The following is a 12771-nucleotide window of genomic DNA, read 5'->3' as shown; positions in this document are numbered from 1 at the left end:
AAACTGAGGGCCAGTTTTTTTTTTTTTTTTCTTTTTGTTCCCTTAAGACCAAGGAGATAGTTACTAGAAGAACTGAAACTAGAAATTTGTTTTTTTTATCCCCAATCCAATGTGATTTTTCTCTATAACTTTATGCCTTCCCTGTACTGTATTATGCAAGGGTCTAAGAAAGTATTGTTTTTCCCTGTTCTTGATGACTAGGGAGCAGGAACACTGAAATAATAACAAGAATCTGGGAGGGAGCCATGCTACAAAGATGATGGAATACTAAGGTAAGGTAAGGTAAGACTATGCAGAAGGTATACCAAATATGGGCTCAAATATCAGACAATAACTTTCAAAGTTTTATTTTTAAATACAGTTTTTAGAGAGAATTCCTCAGGGATGCTAGGAGCTTAGGAGACTGAGAATTATGATGGAGAGTGTCTGAGGAATTCAGTCTGTCTCAGGAATATTTAAATAGAATCCTGAGTATTGAATACTCCAGGTCCCCAAGAAAGTATCCCTGGAGGTAGAAAGGCAGAAAAGCTCATGAAAATAGAAATCAGTTTTTGCTAGAAATGCTCATCTTTAAGCTGAGAGTTACAGGACCCTTAACTTTTCTCCCCCAGTTTGCCTTCCCCTTTTACTCCCACTTCCTGTCACTACTGTTGTGCTGAATTAAAAAGAGTTGGTCTGACTAGATATCCTTGAGCTAGGAAAGGATCTTAGGGAATCTGCCTGTAGTTGATAGAGGTCAAGGGACATTCTCTGATAATCTGAACAGTGGAGTTGTGCACACAAGGCCAGAGTCAGGGGTAGGTGGGACAGTGGGCTCTGGACGACAAGTGAAGGGAACTGGAGGGGCAGTTCTTTTCATAGTATTCCTCAACTTTGCTCACTAAAGGGCTGCAGTTTCTACATTCAGAAGGAGAGTGTTCTGAGTGGTCAATGCAGATAAAACCAACTAAACACTTGTTCCATTCCACAAAAAATGGAAACACACACACAAAAAATGGCAAACATAGAAACCGTGTATTTATCTAAATAATGGAGCCTTTTATGTATGCCTCATGCTAGAGTTTGTGTAGCTTGTCTGTGAGTCTATCTACACATTCTGTGGAATGGAAAAAGAATTGATATTCAATAAATCGCATGGTTTTCCTGCAGAAGAAAGGAACAGCTTCAACTGTGTATACTCAAGTCTCACAAAACGAGATAAAGAGTGATCTAGCATTTATCTCACTGTGCATAGTTCTTATTCCAGAGTCTGAGGATAAACAAGGAATACTAAAAGAATGGAAGAAAAAATGGCAATTTCTGTCTCTGAGAAATTTACATCCTAGTTTCTATTCCCTAGTCCCATAAGCTATCATATCCCTTCTCTAAAGGGAGGGAAGGACACACCAAAAGAAAGCACACCATCAGAAAGAAGCAGGGAATATTTTTCCCCCCATCTCATTTCTCAGTTTTAAGGACTACACCAAAATCCAGCTCCTGAGCCCAGAACTCAATCTTTGGTGAATGCCAGGTACTTCTGAGGTTTCTTCTCACAGATGCTAGTCATTTCCCTGTAGTATCCCCATAATATCTTCCTGTCCTTCTAATACTTTCTATCCAAATTTATACCTTGTGTGTTGTCATCATACTAGTATCTCCCCAAGAAACCTAGAAGAAGGAATGAACTACCTAGGAAGGAAATAAGGTGATTTGCCCTTTGGTTTACATGGAGTAACCAGAACTTGCTATATTTTCCCAGTTGCCTAAGAAGAAGCAAGAGCAGCTTGCTACTGCTCCTAGACTCTCTGTCTAATGACTTGGCATCTTGGAAATGTACAATCTTCTTTGTGGAGAGAACCCAAATCTATGTTAGAGAGATTGTGCCCAATTTGGAAGGAGCTGTTAAAAATTTGGCTAAATCCTTTACTTTTTTTCCCCTTTAACCTTCCTCACCTTTCTGGAGGCTGTATATCATTTCTCCCTTCCTTGGCAGTTGATTTGAGGGGAAGGACTTCTTCATTAAAAGCAGAATAAAGTCCCTGGCTACAGTGATAAATGACAGCAAGCGTTCAAAGTCTAGTCTTTTAGAGAAACTGCCCATCAGAGACTTTGACTTTGGGCCAAGGACTTTTGGAAGAGCTGTACTTACCTCCTGTCTTCATATTTTTCTCTTCTTCCTTCCTCCCCACCACCCCCATCTCAAAAACAACAGACTTGCTGGGGAAGGAGAAAAAGTTGGTTCTTGTGGAAAGAGCCCCAGTTGAAAAATATCACCTTGCCTGGGGCCTAGGGACAGGCCCCAGAATTACTGCCTGTCATCATTAACAAGAATAACAATATTACCATGGAAGAAACAACATGCTAGATACAGACAGGACCAAAGTTTGTGTATGTATGTGTCTGTATTTAGAGGGAAGGGAGACTCGGTGCCATTTTCCTTTTAGTATCTTCAGGAAAACAAAAACAAATTCTAATACATTCACATAATTCTCCAAAGCCACAAGACTATATAAAAAGAGAAAATCTGCTTCCAATAGGGGAAGAAGTTAATATCCATCCAAGAAATGGAGAGGCAATGGGTTCATTCTCTTCAGTATGGAAACATTTGGGTTGTGGTCATCACTACCATCACCACCCCTTCACCCCAACCCACAAGGAAAGTGCAAGAGAATTACAAGGCATACTACAGAAGAGTTGGAAAAAAATGTTTTATTTTGAAATACAGTTTTTAAAGATAAATTTGACTTCTATTTTCCTTGTCCAGGTGCATTTGACAAGATACCACCAAAGAAACAAAAAACGAAAAAACCCAAAAACACAACTGCACAAACAAAAACCCCAGAAACAATAAAACAACCCCCCTCACAACATTATGTACAGAGCTCTAAAATGAGCTGTGAATATCTACAAGAGACTAGCATACGCTCTTTGTATAGCTGTGTAATGGCGGTATGTGTGTGTGTTTCTATTATAGTTTGAGTCCGCCAGAAGAGTTATTAAGCTCATAAGCTGCAGGTGCAGCTGCAGGGGGCGAGTTGGGGTCGGTCGGGGACAGTTCGGGCCCGAGGAGGGCCTGGCTGGGGGAGGCAGGCAAGGGTGGGGAGAGGGGGCCAGATGCTTGGCTGCTCTAGAAGTCCTGCCGCGGGGTGTGGGTCAGACTGTGCCTCCGCAGATCACAGTTTCTCCTGAACACTTTGCCGCACTGCTCGCAGTTGTAGGGCTTGATGTCTGTATGGGTGAGAAGGTGAGTTTTCAGATTACTTCTCTGATTAAAGGTTCTTCCACATGTGGGGCATTTGTGTGGAGATTCCTGTTCAGATGTGAAGCAAGCAAAGGATTAATCCTTCACACCACCACTGTGCCCTTCTCTTATCTGCAGTACTAACATTACACAACCACTCACAATACCTTCCCCTCCACCCCACTCCCTTCTCTACCTCCCACCCTCCAGCAACTGAGGTGGGTTAGGGGGAGCCTGCAAAGACAGATCTGCACTACTCAGTGCTCCATCCGGGAACACACACAGGCGACCTCCCGGTACACGCCTGACACAACTGGCAGCGTTGATAACTGTACGGGCACATCCCTGCAAATTCGAATTTATGATTTCTAACTCTTTACATGTCATCGCCGTGTCAAACACAGAAAGAAAAGGGCCAGGGGCTGAAAGGGTGGGTTTGGAGTATTCCTCTCTTCAGGGTAGCAGGCATCTAGCAGGTACTAGATAGCTCAACCACTATTGGTGGTCAGTGCTAGAGGTTTTATAAGGGAAATAGTGAGTGGGAGAGCCAGTGTAGACAGGACTGCTCTGTTGATGCTTTTCCAGAAATTATTGTGCATTGCTTCCCAATCATAAATACCATCCTTAAATTCAAAGTAGAAGGGAGTTTGATGGGAAAGGGATGTGGAGAACGAATACGGCTTTTTAATTTTTTTAAACTGCTGCTAATTAAGAGGACTAAATTATGAATGGGACTTCATTCCCGTAGAAGTCCTACGGCTGTTTCTTAGAACCAGAAATATTTCCAAAATAAAAAGAGGAGGAAGGACAATCATTTTCCCCATTAAAAACTAGTAGAGGAAAAATATAGAACCTCTCCAGTCAAACAGAGAACAAATATGAATTCACAGTTTAAAAGCGGGTCCTTGGCTACTTCTCGGAAAACAGACATTAGAAAACGAAATAAAAGTTTCTTAGATAAGGAAAGGCGCTTACCTGCATGTGTAAAGTTTTGTGAACCGCCAGAGTTCTAGACTGACAAAATCCTTTCCCACATTCCTGACATTTGAAGGGTTTTTCTTTGGAATGGATATACCTGCAAGTTGATATAACAATCAGTTAAATGGCTTGGGTGCACGTTGTCACCTTCCAGAAACATTTATGTCTGAGGACTTAAAGGAGAACTTAAAGGAAATTGGCTTTTCTTTCTGTCTTTGAATTTTTTCTCTCCCTTGTGTAATTCTGTTTATGGTTAACCTCATGTAACAGACTTTCAAACCAGGCACAGCGCCGGCTTATCTACACTTGATCGCCCTCTCTGGTGGGTGCTTTGGAGCGAGATCTCGAAAAAATCGGGAGGAATAAGCAGTTCTCTGGTCTCTATTTTTTTTTTTTTAAACCAGGGAATTAAACTGGCCAAATCAGGATGTAATGCAAGGGCTAAATTAGCGGGGAACAGACTTCAGCAAATCCCTTAACGGGCCGGGAGAAGAGATTTTGCAACCTCCCAGCTGTGATTTTGAGAGAATCCTCATGGAATTCTGATCTCTCTTCTGGAGGACTGTGAGGGTGGGGGGAGAAGGAGGTAGGGGAAAAACCTTGAACCAGGATCAGGCCAGAGTATAGTCTATTGGGAGATATAACAATAATAGTAGTAATGCGGGATCTGATGCAGGGGTGCAGAGGTAACCAGATTTTTCTTTCTCTCTAGCTTCATAACCCGGGAAACAAACAGCGCTGCGACAGCCAGGGAGGTGTTGGGGCCCCGGTATGAAAAAAATTGCCTTCGGAATGGGTGGTGAGTGGGAGGAGTGAGGAATTTAGGGACCCTGGGGCTGGCAAACAGAGATGTCTTGGAAGACCGATTTGAGAGTCTAAGGCAAGGGAAAGGCAACTCCGGGAAAATGAGTCTCAGGCAGCTGAACATAAGAAAAGGTGCCCAAATCCCTCCATCTGATCTTGAAACCTAGACTGAGAAACAAGAGCGCCAAGGAACCTCAGAACACCTGGCTCTCCATACACTGGGATGAGGAACCTGAATTACTTTTTCTCGACAAATAATTTTGTACTTCTTTAGGCAGGAGAGATATAGATTTTGAGGTGGGGAGAGTTATTTGTAATTTCTTCAACCTTCTTTGGCTGGAGGCAAGCATACAGTCACAAGTTCTCCAGCAATAGATCCGGTCTGGCTTGGTGAAGGGGGCTCTTGGATTTCAGGCACTTTCTCTGTTCTTTCTTGGGCCACTTTTCTGTCCACCCCCTAACCTACCAGTATCGAATTAGGAAGCTCACCTGTGATCCCTCAAGTGATCTTGCCTCCGGAAGGCCTTGTGGCAGATATCACAAGTGTAAGGCCTCTCGTCCGTATGGGTCCTCTCGTGAATGAGCAAGTTGTAGGATTTGGTAAAGTGCCTGCCACAGAACTTGCAGATAAACTCTTTTTTCGTTTTGGAAGGCAACCTCCCCCGAGAGGGTTTTCTGTCTGGAGTCAATTTGCTGATGCCTGAGATGGGGCTGCCTAAGCCCGGGCTCAGCTTGGTTAGGTCCATTTTGGGGGGGTCTTCCTGCGTGGCGGCCACGGCTAGGTTGGCAAAGTCAAATCGGGGCCGGTCTTTGTGTAGGGCCGGGAGGACGTGAGCAATGGCCCCCTGTTTGGGGTGGAAGAGGTGGGTAGCGAAGGGCAAGGCCGGGAAGGGGAAGCGGGCGTCCACCAGGCCCTGAGCCGCAGCCATCTCCGTGATGGTGGAACGAGTAATTTCGTGCATGTTGGGGTAGCCCAGCGTCCAGTGGTTCATGTGCATGGTCTGCACTGCGCTGAGCCCGTACAGGCCCTGCAAGTGGTCCACGGCGGCCGGAAAGGTGTTCACAGCCTGGAGGAAGGAGTAGTTGGTGAGCTGCAGCGAGGGGTGGAGAGGGATGGGTGCGGGCAGAGCCTTGCTTCCCATCTTCCGGGCTCGGTGGGTGCAGAGGATTCTGCCCCTTTCTTCCAGGACTGGGAACTCGTGGAGATACTCGGAGGCAAATCCAAAAAAAGGCTGACGCCAAAGCTATAAGACGCTATAAGGGGAGGGAAGGAGAGAAGGAAGAACAGAAAGAACACATGAATGTTCATCCAGACAGGTTTGGGGCTCACGTTGGGCTCAGCGCTGGGATCAGCGCTGGCTCTAGACCTTTCCCTCGGTTCATCGTTCCCCACTAACCTCCCAGGAAGAGATCCCAGGGGAAATGTGCATAACACCGGCTCAATTACTGAGTTCGATTCCCAAACTGATTAATCTAAGAAAAACAAAAACGCCACCAAGGAAATGAGGAAGAGGGTAGTTCGGGCTACTTACTAATCCAGGGAGCCTACAGAAAGGTCGGCCCTAGTGCTGGGAAGCAAAGGAGCACCGGCTCACCGAAAAAAAAAAAAGTCCTTACCCATCCCCTCCACCCCGGCTCCCTTCCACTAGCTAAGATTTGCAAGTCAAAACGATATTTTCCTGTCAACAAAATCTATCAAACTTTCTGAACAAGGGTGCTTGCCTTGTAAGCTCTGCACCCGGATCCATCGGAGCGCGGGGTGGGTAGAATCTCTGCCACCGCGGCTGTCTCTTCTATGGGCCTCTGGATAATCAGGCCAAGCCTAGGATCCAGTAGACTAGGGTCCTGGACCTATAGTACCTTAGGGTTTTCTTCTTCCCTTCCCCTAATCGCACCCATCTCAGTCAATTCCTCGGACCCAAAAGGAGGCCACCACCGATCTCCTGCCAGACCCAGAGAGCAGTGTGTGTGGCGGGTAGAGCGAAGTGTGGCAAATGCAGGAGCAATGAACTCTATAGGTTTTTCGAGTGGGTGGTAGGATCTTTTCTCCTTTCACCCAGGTCAGAGGCTTAGAACATTTCTCTTCTGATCTCGGAGCCTTAATTTTTTCTTCTCTTCACATTAACCCCATTGATCAGGGAGGAGGTGCTGAAGGAAGGAAGAAGGGAAGAAGACACCTCGCCCCAAGTTTCTGAGTTTGGCCCCCAACTTCTCCCCTTCCCCCGCCGCTGCCATCTTCCACTACTCATTTCTCCCTCCCCCACCCCAGATCCCTTCCAGATGGTCGAATAGTAGCGGGGAAGAGAAGAGGATGGAGTAGTCTAAAAGTCTTCCGCCTTCCCCCAGATGGGACAGCCGACCTCCCAGTTTTTCCTAAGCCTTGAGGGATTCCTTCAGCTAACACTTCCTAGTTCTTCGGAAGAAACATCATTCTAAGTGGTTTAGAACTCGACCCTTGGGGAGAGGACTTCTCTCCCCCCCCCTTCCTTTTCTGAGTCTCCACGTCTTTTTTCTGACCCCAACAGAACTAGAGAAGTCTGATCTCGAGGGAGGAAAACTAGAAGATACTTTTAGTTCATTCAAAAGGATGGAGAGTGCTTTGAACAGGTTCTAAGAGAGAAGTTTTAATGTATTTATTTGTTCCAAGCCTGGCAGCTTTAAGACCAGAAGAAGGAAGTGTCTGTCAGCTATCCAGGTATGAAATCTGCAATGATGTAGAGCTCAGAGAATTTTATTTCTCCATTTCTTCTAATTGCCACACTTCCATCTCACCCCACTCGCTTTTTCTTCAGATCTTTTAAAAGGTTAGTGAAAGTCAAATGGCCTTTCAGGCTTTCTAAGGGCATCCCTCAAAGCCTTACTTGCAATTTTTGTGATATATATTCTTCTATACCATTTGTATTCAGCTAGGGTTTTCTAGTTCCTAAGTAAATTGCTAGCCCATGCTAAAATCAGAGATGGGGGAGGGGAAAACAGACAGACAGACAGACAGAGACAGAGACAGAGAGAAAGAAAGAATGTGGTGTTATCAGCAGCTAAGAGATTTTTCTCATAGAAATAGGCCTTTAAAAAAAATCAACTTCCACCCATAGCACTCTCCTCTTTTGAGTTTCTACTCTCCTTAAGAAGCTAGGAGTCTTCTCCCATTCAGTTGCCTTTTCTTCCTCCTTCCTAATGGGGGCCTGGTTTTTCATCCTTCCAATCTGTGAACAGTTACCCTTTGGCATGTATTTGAGTGCAAAGTGTGTAGGGGTGGGGGGAGAGTTAATACATAAAAATAAAAACCCTCTTAGGGGAGGAGGATTTGGCTTCCTCATCTAGGCCCACACTTTCTCTGCCTCCTTTTCCTTCCCTGAGACAGGGATTTATTAATGAACCAGCGTCTGCCTAGTGGTATGTGAGCTGGGAGTGCAGGCAGGGAGTTAATGAGAGGTGTGTGACAGTCAGAGGATTTCACTCAGACCATTCAACCGAAACTATAAACCTCCCTTTTATAATAAACTTTCCCACCACTAATCACTCTCCATTTTTGATCAGGGACAATCCTTGAGCCCACCCCCATAGCTCTAGGAGTATTTCTCCTGCAAACAATCCTGGAAATCTATTCCTTATGGACCCAATGTTCGTTGTTTATTTATTTCTTTGTCTTTGGTCATTTAAAATTTTACACTTCAATCTCCTTAATAACTGAGGATTTCATTGCTTTTAGATTAATTAAAGTGATTTCCTCTCTTTTATTACTGAACCACAGATATTTTATCCAAAGAGAAGGAACAGAAATTGGGTATTTCAGTTTATTTCCTGATTTCTTTTCTTAGAAATAAACACAGGAGGCAAAGTACAACCACCACCATATCCCAGGATTGGGGGCGAAGGGCGAGGAAGGGAAATCCAGGACCTAGGATCTCGTTTCCTAAAGCGTGAAACCAACGTCTGCTTTAAAGGTTAAATGTTAATTCTCTAGTCAAAAAAGCTAAGTGCACAGTTCCTCCCCGCTCTCCTAAAGGCTTAGAACGCAAAAATTCCTGACCGTGTATTACAGTTAAATCTAAAAGTCGCACAGAAGGACCTGCTTTTTTCGAGTGATGTGTGTGCTCTCAACTACATTGAAGAGACGATTTCTCCCTTTACAGGGGAATAAGTCAAATTGGATCCCTGTGGAAAATCTTTTGGAAAACACAAAACAAAACACCTTCCAAAATATCTCCCAACATTGTAAAAAGTGTCCTCCATAAATAGCTGGGGATTTCGGGCTTCCAGTAACCAGCTGAGCTACTGGATATATATGTCAAAAGATATTTTCGTTCAATGCCCAGATCTGAGGGTAGTTTCGTTTTGTCCTGTCTCTTTCACGGCATTTACAACTCCCTGCCTTGGTCAAGAACACCAGCGATCAAAGCCATTTTGAAGTCTCCTCCACCTAGCTCTGGATAAGCTGTTATTTTTTAATTTTACAGTTGAAGTGAAAAATTATGGAAGAGAAAAGAAAAAAAAAAGTCCTGACAAACTTCAGTGGCAAGGGGACCAGCCCTCTCGCACCAGCCTACTTTACAGGAATTTCCAGTTATGTCTAGAAGTTTTTAAAACTTCGTCCTGTGTCTGTCAACAAGTGAAATGTTTACTTATTAATTGAAGTTTCAGTGAAGCTTTCGCAACATTTGAGTAAACCCCTCTCCCCAACCACAACAAACATCTCAACGAAACAAAACAAAGCAAAAATAAAAAATAAAAAAGCTACAGTGACCAGAGGTGATTTGATGAGGAATTTGGTGTACACTAAGATCGATAATCTTAAGAATGATACACATGCAGCCCAATATTCTTCTCTAAAGAATCCGCATTCGACATTGAAATTCAGCCTAACAGGGTTTCCCATAAATCAGATAGCTGTGGTCGAATTGCACCTGATGCGACTTTTTGTTTGAAATTTAAAACAGCTAGAATAGACGCGAAGAAAAAAAAGAATTAGATGAAAGTTTGATTTTTATTTTTAAAGTCGCCTCCTCGCAAGCAGGTGGGAATCACCGCCAGCCACGCTGTAGCTCCCGCTGCCACTCCTAACCGCCTCTACTTCCCGAGGAGTTAATTAAATTAAGATGCTTTCCGCATACTCCGTGTTCTGTTACTCTTTGCTCTCACTCGCTGGCCCTGTTCCTGAGCGAGAAGAGTGACTTTCTTGTTCCTCTTAGGGTGGCAGTTACTTTAGTGGAATGGGGGGTGGGGGTGGGGGGAGAGAAGGAGAAAAAGCAAGCTAACTGCCTGAGATCTTTCGCATGGGGGAAGTGCCAGGAGTCTTCTGTTCTCCAAGAAACAGGTAGGCAGATTCATCCTATCTCGGGTCTTTACATTGACACTCCCCCGGCATTCCCCCTCACCCCACCCCACCCCCCAACCATCATTCTTCTGGAAACCCACTTCATGTCCTTCGACCTGGCGATTTATTGCTTATCCAGACACAACACTCTGGGTTTCTTTCTTCTTTTCCCTCACCCCCACTACGGGCACTGCAGGCATCAAGCACATGGTTGTAGATTTAATCAAGGTTTGCCTAACATCATTATTTCATCCTTAAAACATTCCTAGCCTGAAGTTTAAAAAAAAAAAAAAAAAAAAGAGTGGGTATTCTGAATCAAAATCTCCACTCCGGGCTCTACTAGAGATTCTGGAAGTGTAAAGTGATTTAGGATTTCTAGCCCTGAGGTAAAAAGCATTTGGGGATTTAGAAGAAAGAGAGGGAAATAGTGGAAAATAAAGAGCAGAAAAGAGAGAGAGAAAAGGGAAGGATGAAAGAATAAAGAAGAGGGAGAGTGGGAAACGCATCAGAGAGAATCAGAGAGAAGGAAAGAGAGAGAGAAAAGGATTGGAAAATAGAGGAAGGCGGAAAAAAAAGTGATGGGAGAAATGGCAAGAAGGAGAGAGAAAACAGAAGGGACGGTAAACTTTGAAGAACTCAAGAAAAACTCTTATCCTTGCTCAAGTTACTAGATCAGTTTAAGAAACTACAGTGCTGAGATCTTGGGTACCTCGTGGTTGAGATAAAATGCCCGGAAACAAATTGCAAAAACATTCTTCTCTCTCTCTCTCTCTCTCTCTCTCTCTCTCTCTCTCTCTCTCTCTCTCTCTCTCTCTCTCTCTCTCTCTGTGTGTGTGTGTGTGTGTGTGTGTGTGTTGTGTGTGTGTGTGTGTGTGTGTGTGTGTGTGAGAGAGAGAGAGAGAGAGAGAGAGAGAGAGAGAGAGAGAGAGAGAGAAAGAGAGAGAGAGAGAGAGAAAGCTAGGGATTAGGGAAAGGGGTCTCCTGGGAAGCAGACACGGTCGGGTCACTGAGTATATCTACAATTCATCGATTTTCATTTCTTTTCAAAGGGGTAACACTCCCGGGGCAATACAATGTGTGAAACAATGGCACGCTGGACAGAGAATCGGCATTTTTATTGCCGTCTCTGCCGAATCTCTTTAAGCGAGACTGTACTTTTTGAAAGCGCCGGCTGCAGCCTACTCCCAGAAACTAGAGACTTACTTACCTCGGCAGAAAGGGTCTCCCACAGAAAGGGCCGCCCCTCCTACTGCAAAGTTCTAGCCGCGAGCCGCGCGTATCTTTGCGTTGTCATTAGATCCACAGTGGACTGGCGGAGCAGTCCGTCCGTCAGAAGTTCAACTCAGCAAGCTCTTTCCCAGTTGAGTCCCGGGAGCCTTGGACATGATATAGACGAAGAGGAGCCGTTCCGGGGATGGCGGGTCTAGGAGGATCCTTGTCTTTGGGACTCCCGAAGCGAAAGCGTAAAACAGAAGAAAAAAAAAGTGCTGATTGGCTTTAGTCACTCCGAGATCTCGCTTCAATCACGCTCCTCTTTGGAGCCTCTGAGCCTTCAACTCTTGCGAAGTTGGATGAAGTCTGAGCCTTCCCCTCCCAGGTCCATCACATTTCAGCAGTTAAGTGGCGTAGAACTCGCAGTCCCCGCCCGCTGTCCCACCCAGAGCTGCACACATTCGAATGTTCGCTGCCTGAGCGTTCCGCCCCGCCTACCCCCCGAACGTTCTGGGGTTGTCAAGTTCGGAGTCCGCCTCCAGCTCCTCCTCCTCCTCCTTTTTCTCGCTAATGGTCCGCTCTGTTTACTTGTGTTTGGATAGCAACTGCATCTTAAAGGCACAGGTCTTCTTGACGTTTTCCTTGTTACTTTACCTAAGGTGACTCGGTTAAAAAAAAAACAAATACAACCTTTATTCCCCCCCTACCCCACCCCCGCCATCCTCCTTTTTTTGTGTCATTAACTCCTTTGTAAGAAATTCAATAACTGCTTCCGTACCACACCAATGACCCTACATAGCACTAGAAAGGGCACGGGGCAGTAGTTCCAACGTAGGGCTTAAGTCTGCTTTATTTTCAGTTCTTAACACAGTCAACAGAAGCCTCTTTGGATAGCTATGATATACAGATGGTGGAAATTGATTCTGGTCATTTAAATGATTATAATCAAACCTACTAACAATGATTTTCTCGCCTTCCACTACTCCTCCTCCACCTCCCCAATTTAAAATATAACATAGTACATTAATATTGCCAATTTTATAGACGTCTGCAATTAAATGTTCTGTTTTCGGCTACTGTTTTCCCCCAAACATTACTTTTTCGTGCATGTTTGGTACAGTGGTGATATTGTGGACAGTTCTGTAGTTATGAAATTATGTTTAGAATGTGGCATTAAATTCCCCCCCCCCACACACACACACATTTACAGCTGCACTTCCTACCTTCAGAGGACATTTCTCAA

The 12771-nt window shown here is 44.6% G+C and overlaps 1 protein-coding gene across 2 annotated transcripts; it reads right to left on the bottom strand.

The window, feature by feature from the left end:
- Positions 1-2673: 2673 nt before the first annotated feature.
- Positions 2674-12237, bottom strand: OSR2 (odd-skipped related transciption factor 2). 2 transcript variants are annotated; one of them, XM_051970916.1, is made up of 4 exons: positions 11524-12237; positions 5492-6256; positions 4196-4295; positions 2674-3207 (listed from the first exon to the last, which is right to left on the bottom strand). In XM_051970916.1, the coding sequence occupies exons 2-4, from the start codon at positions 6142-6144 to the stop codon at positions 3133-3135; spliced, it is 828 nt and encodes a 275-aa protein (XP_051826876.1). In that variant the 5' UTR covers positions 6145-6256; positions 11524-12237; the 3' UTR covers positions 2674-3132. The 2 variants fall into 2 exon arrangements, with proteins under 2 accessions (XP_051826876.1, XP_051826875.1); XM_051970915.1 differs by having other exon boundaries at positions 2674-3289; positions 11524-12234.
- Positions 12238-12771: the final 534 nt, after the last annotated feature.

The sequence above is a fragment of the Antechinus flavipes genome, chromosome 1 (assembly GCF_016432865.1).
Source record: "Antechinus flavipes isolate AdamAnt ecotype Samford, QLD, Australia chromosome 1, AdamAnt_v2, whole genome shotgun sequence".
In the NCBI taxonomy this organism is placed as follows: Eukaryota; Metazoa; Chordata; class Mammalia; order Dasyuromorphia; family Dasyuridae; genus Antechinus; species Antechinus flavipes.
This window is presented reverse-complemented; position numbering and strand designations above follow the sequence as displayed.

Excerpts from the sequence above, each read along its gene's own strand:
- OSR2 (XM_051970915.1), bottom strand. The coding sequence starts at position 6,144 with ATGGGAAGCAAGGCTCTGCCCGCACCCATCCCTCTCCACCCCTCGCTG. Across the intron at positions 4,296-5,491 it reads GATCACTTGAGGGATCACAG|GTATATCCATTCCAAAGAAA; the intron begins GTGAGCTTCCTA and ends ATCAACTTGCAG. Across the intron at positions 3,290-4,195 it reads ACAAAACTTTACACATGCAG|GAATCTCCACACAAATGCCC; the intron begins GTAAGCGCCTTT and ends ACATCTGAACAG.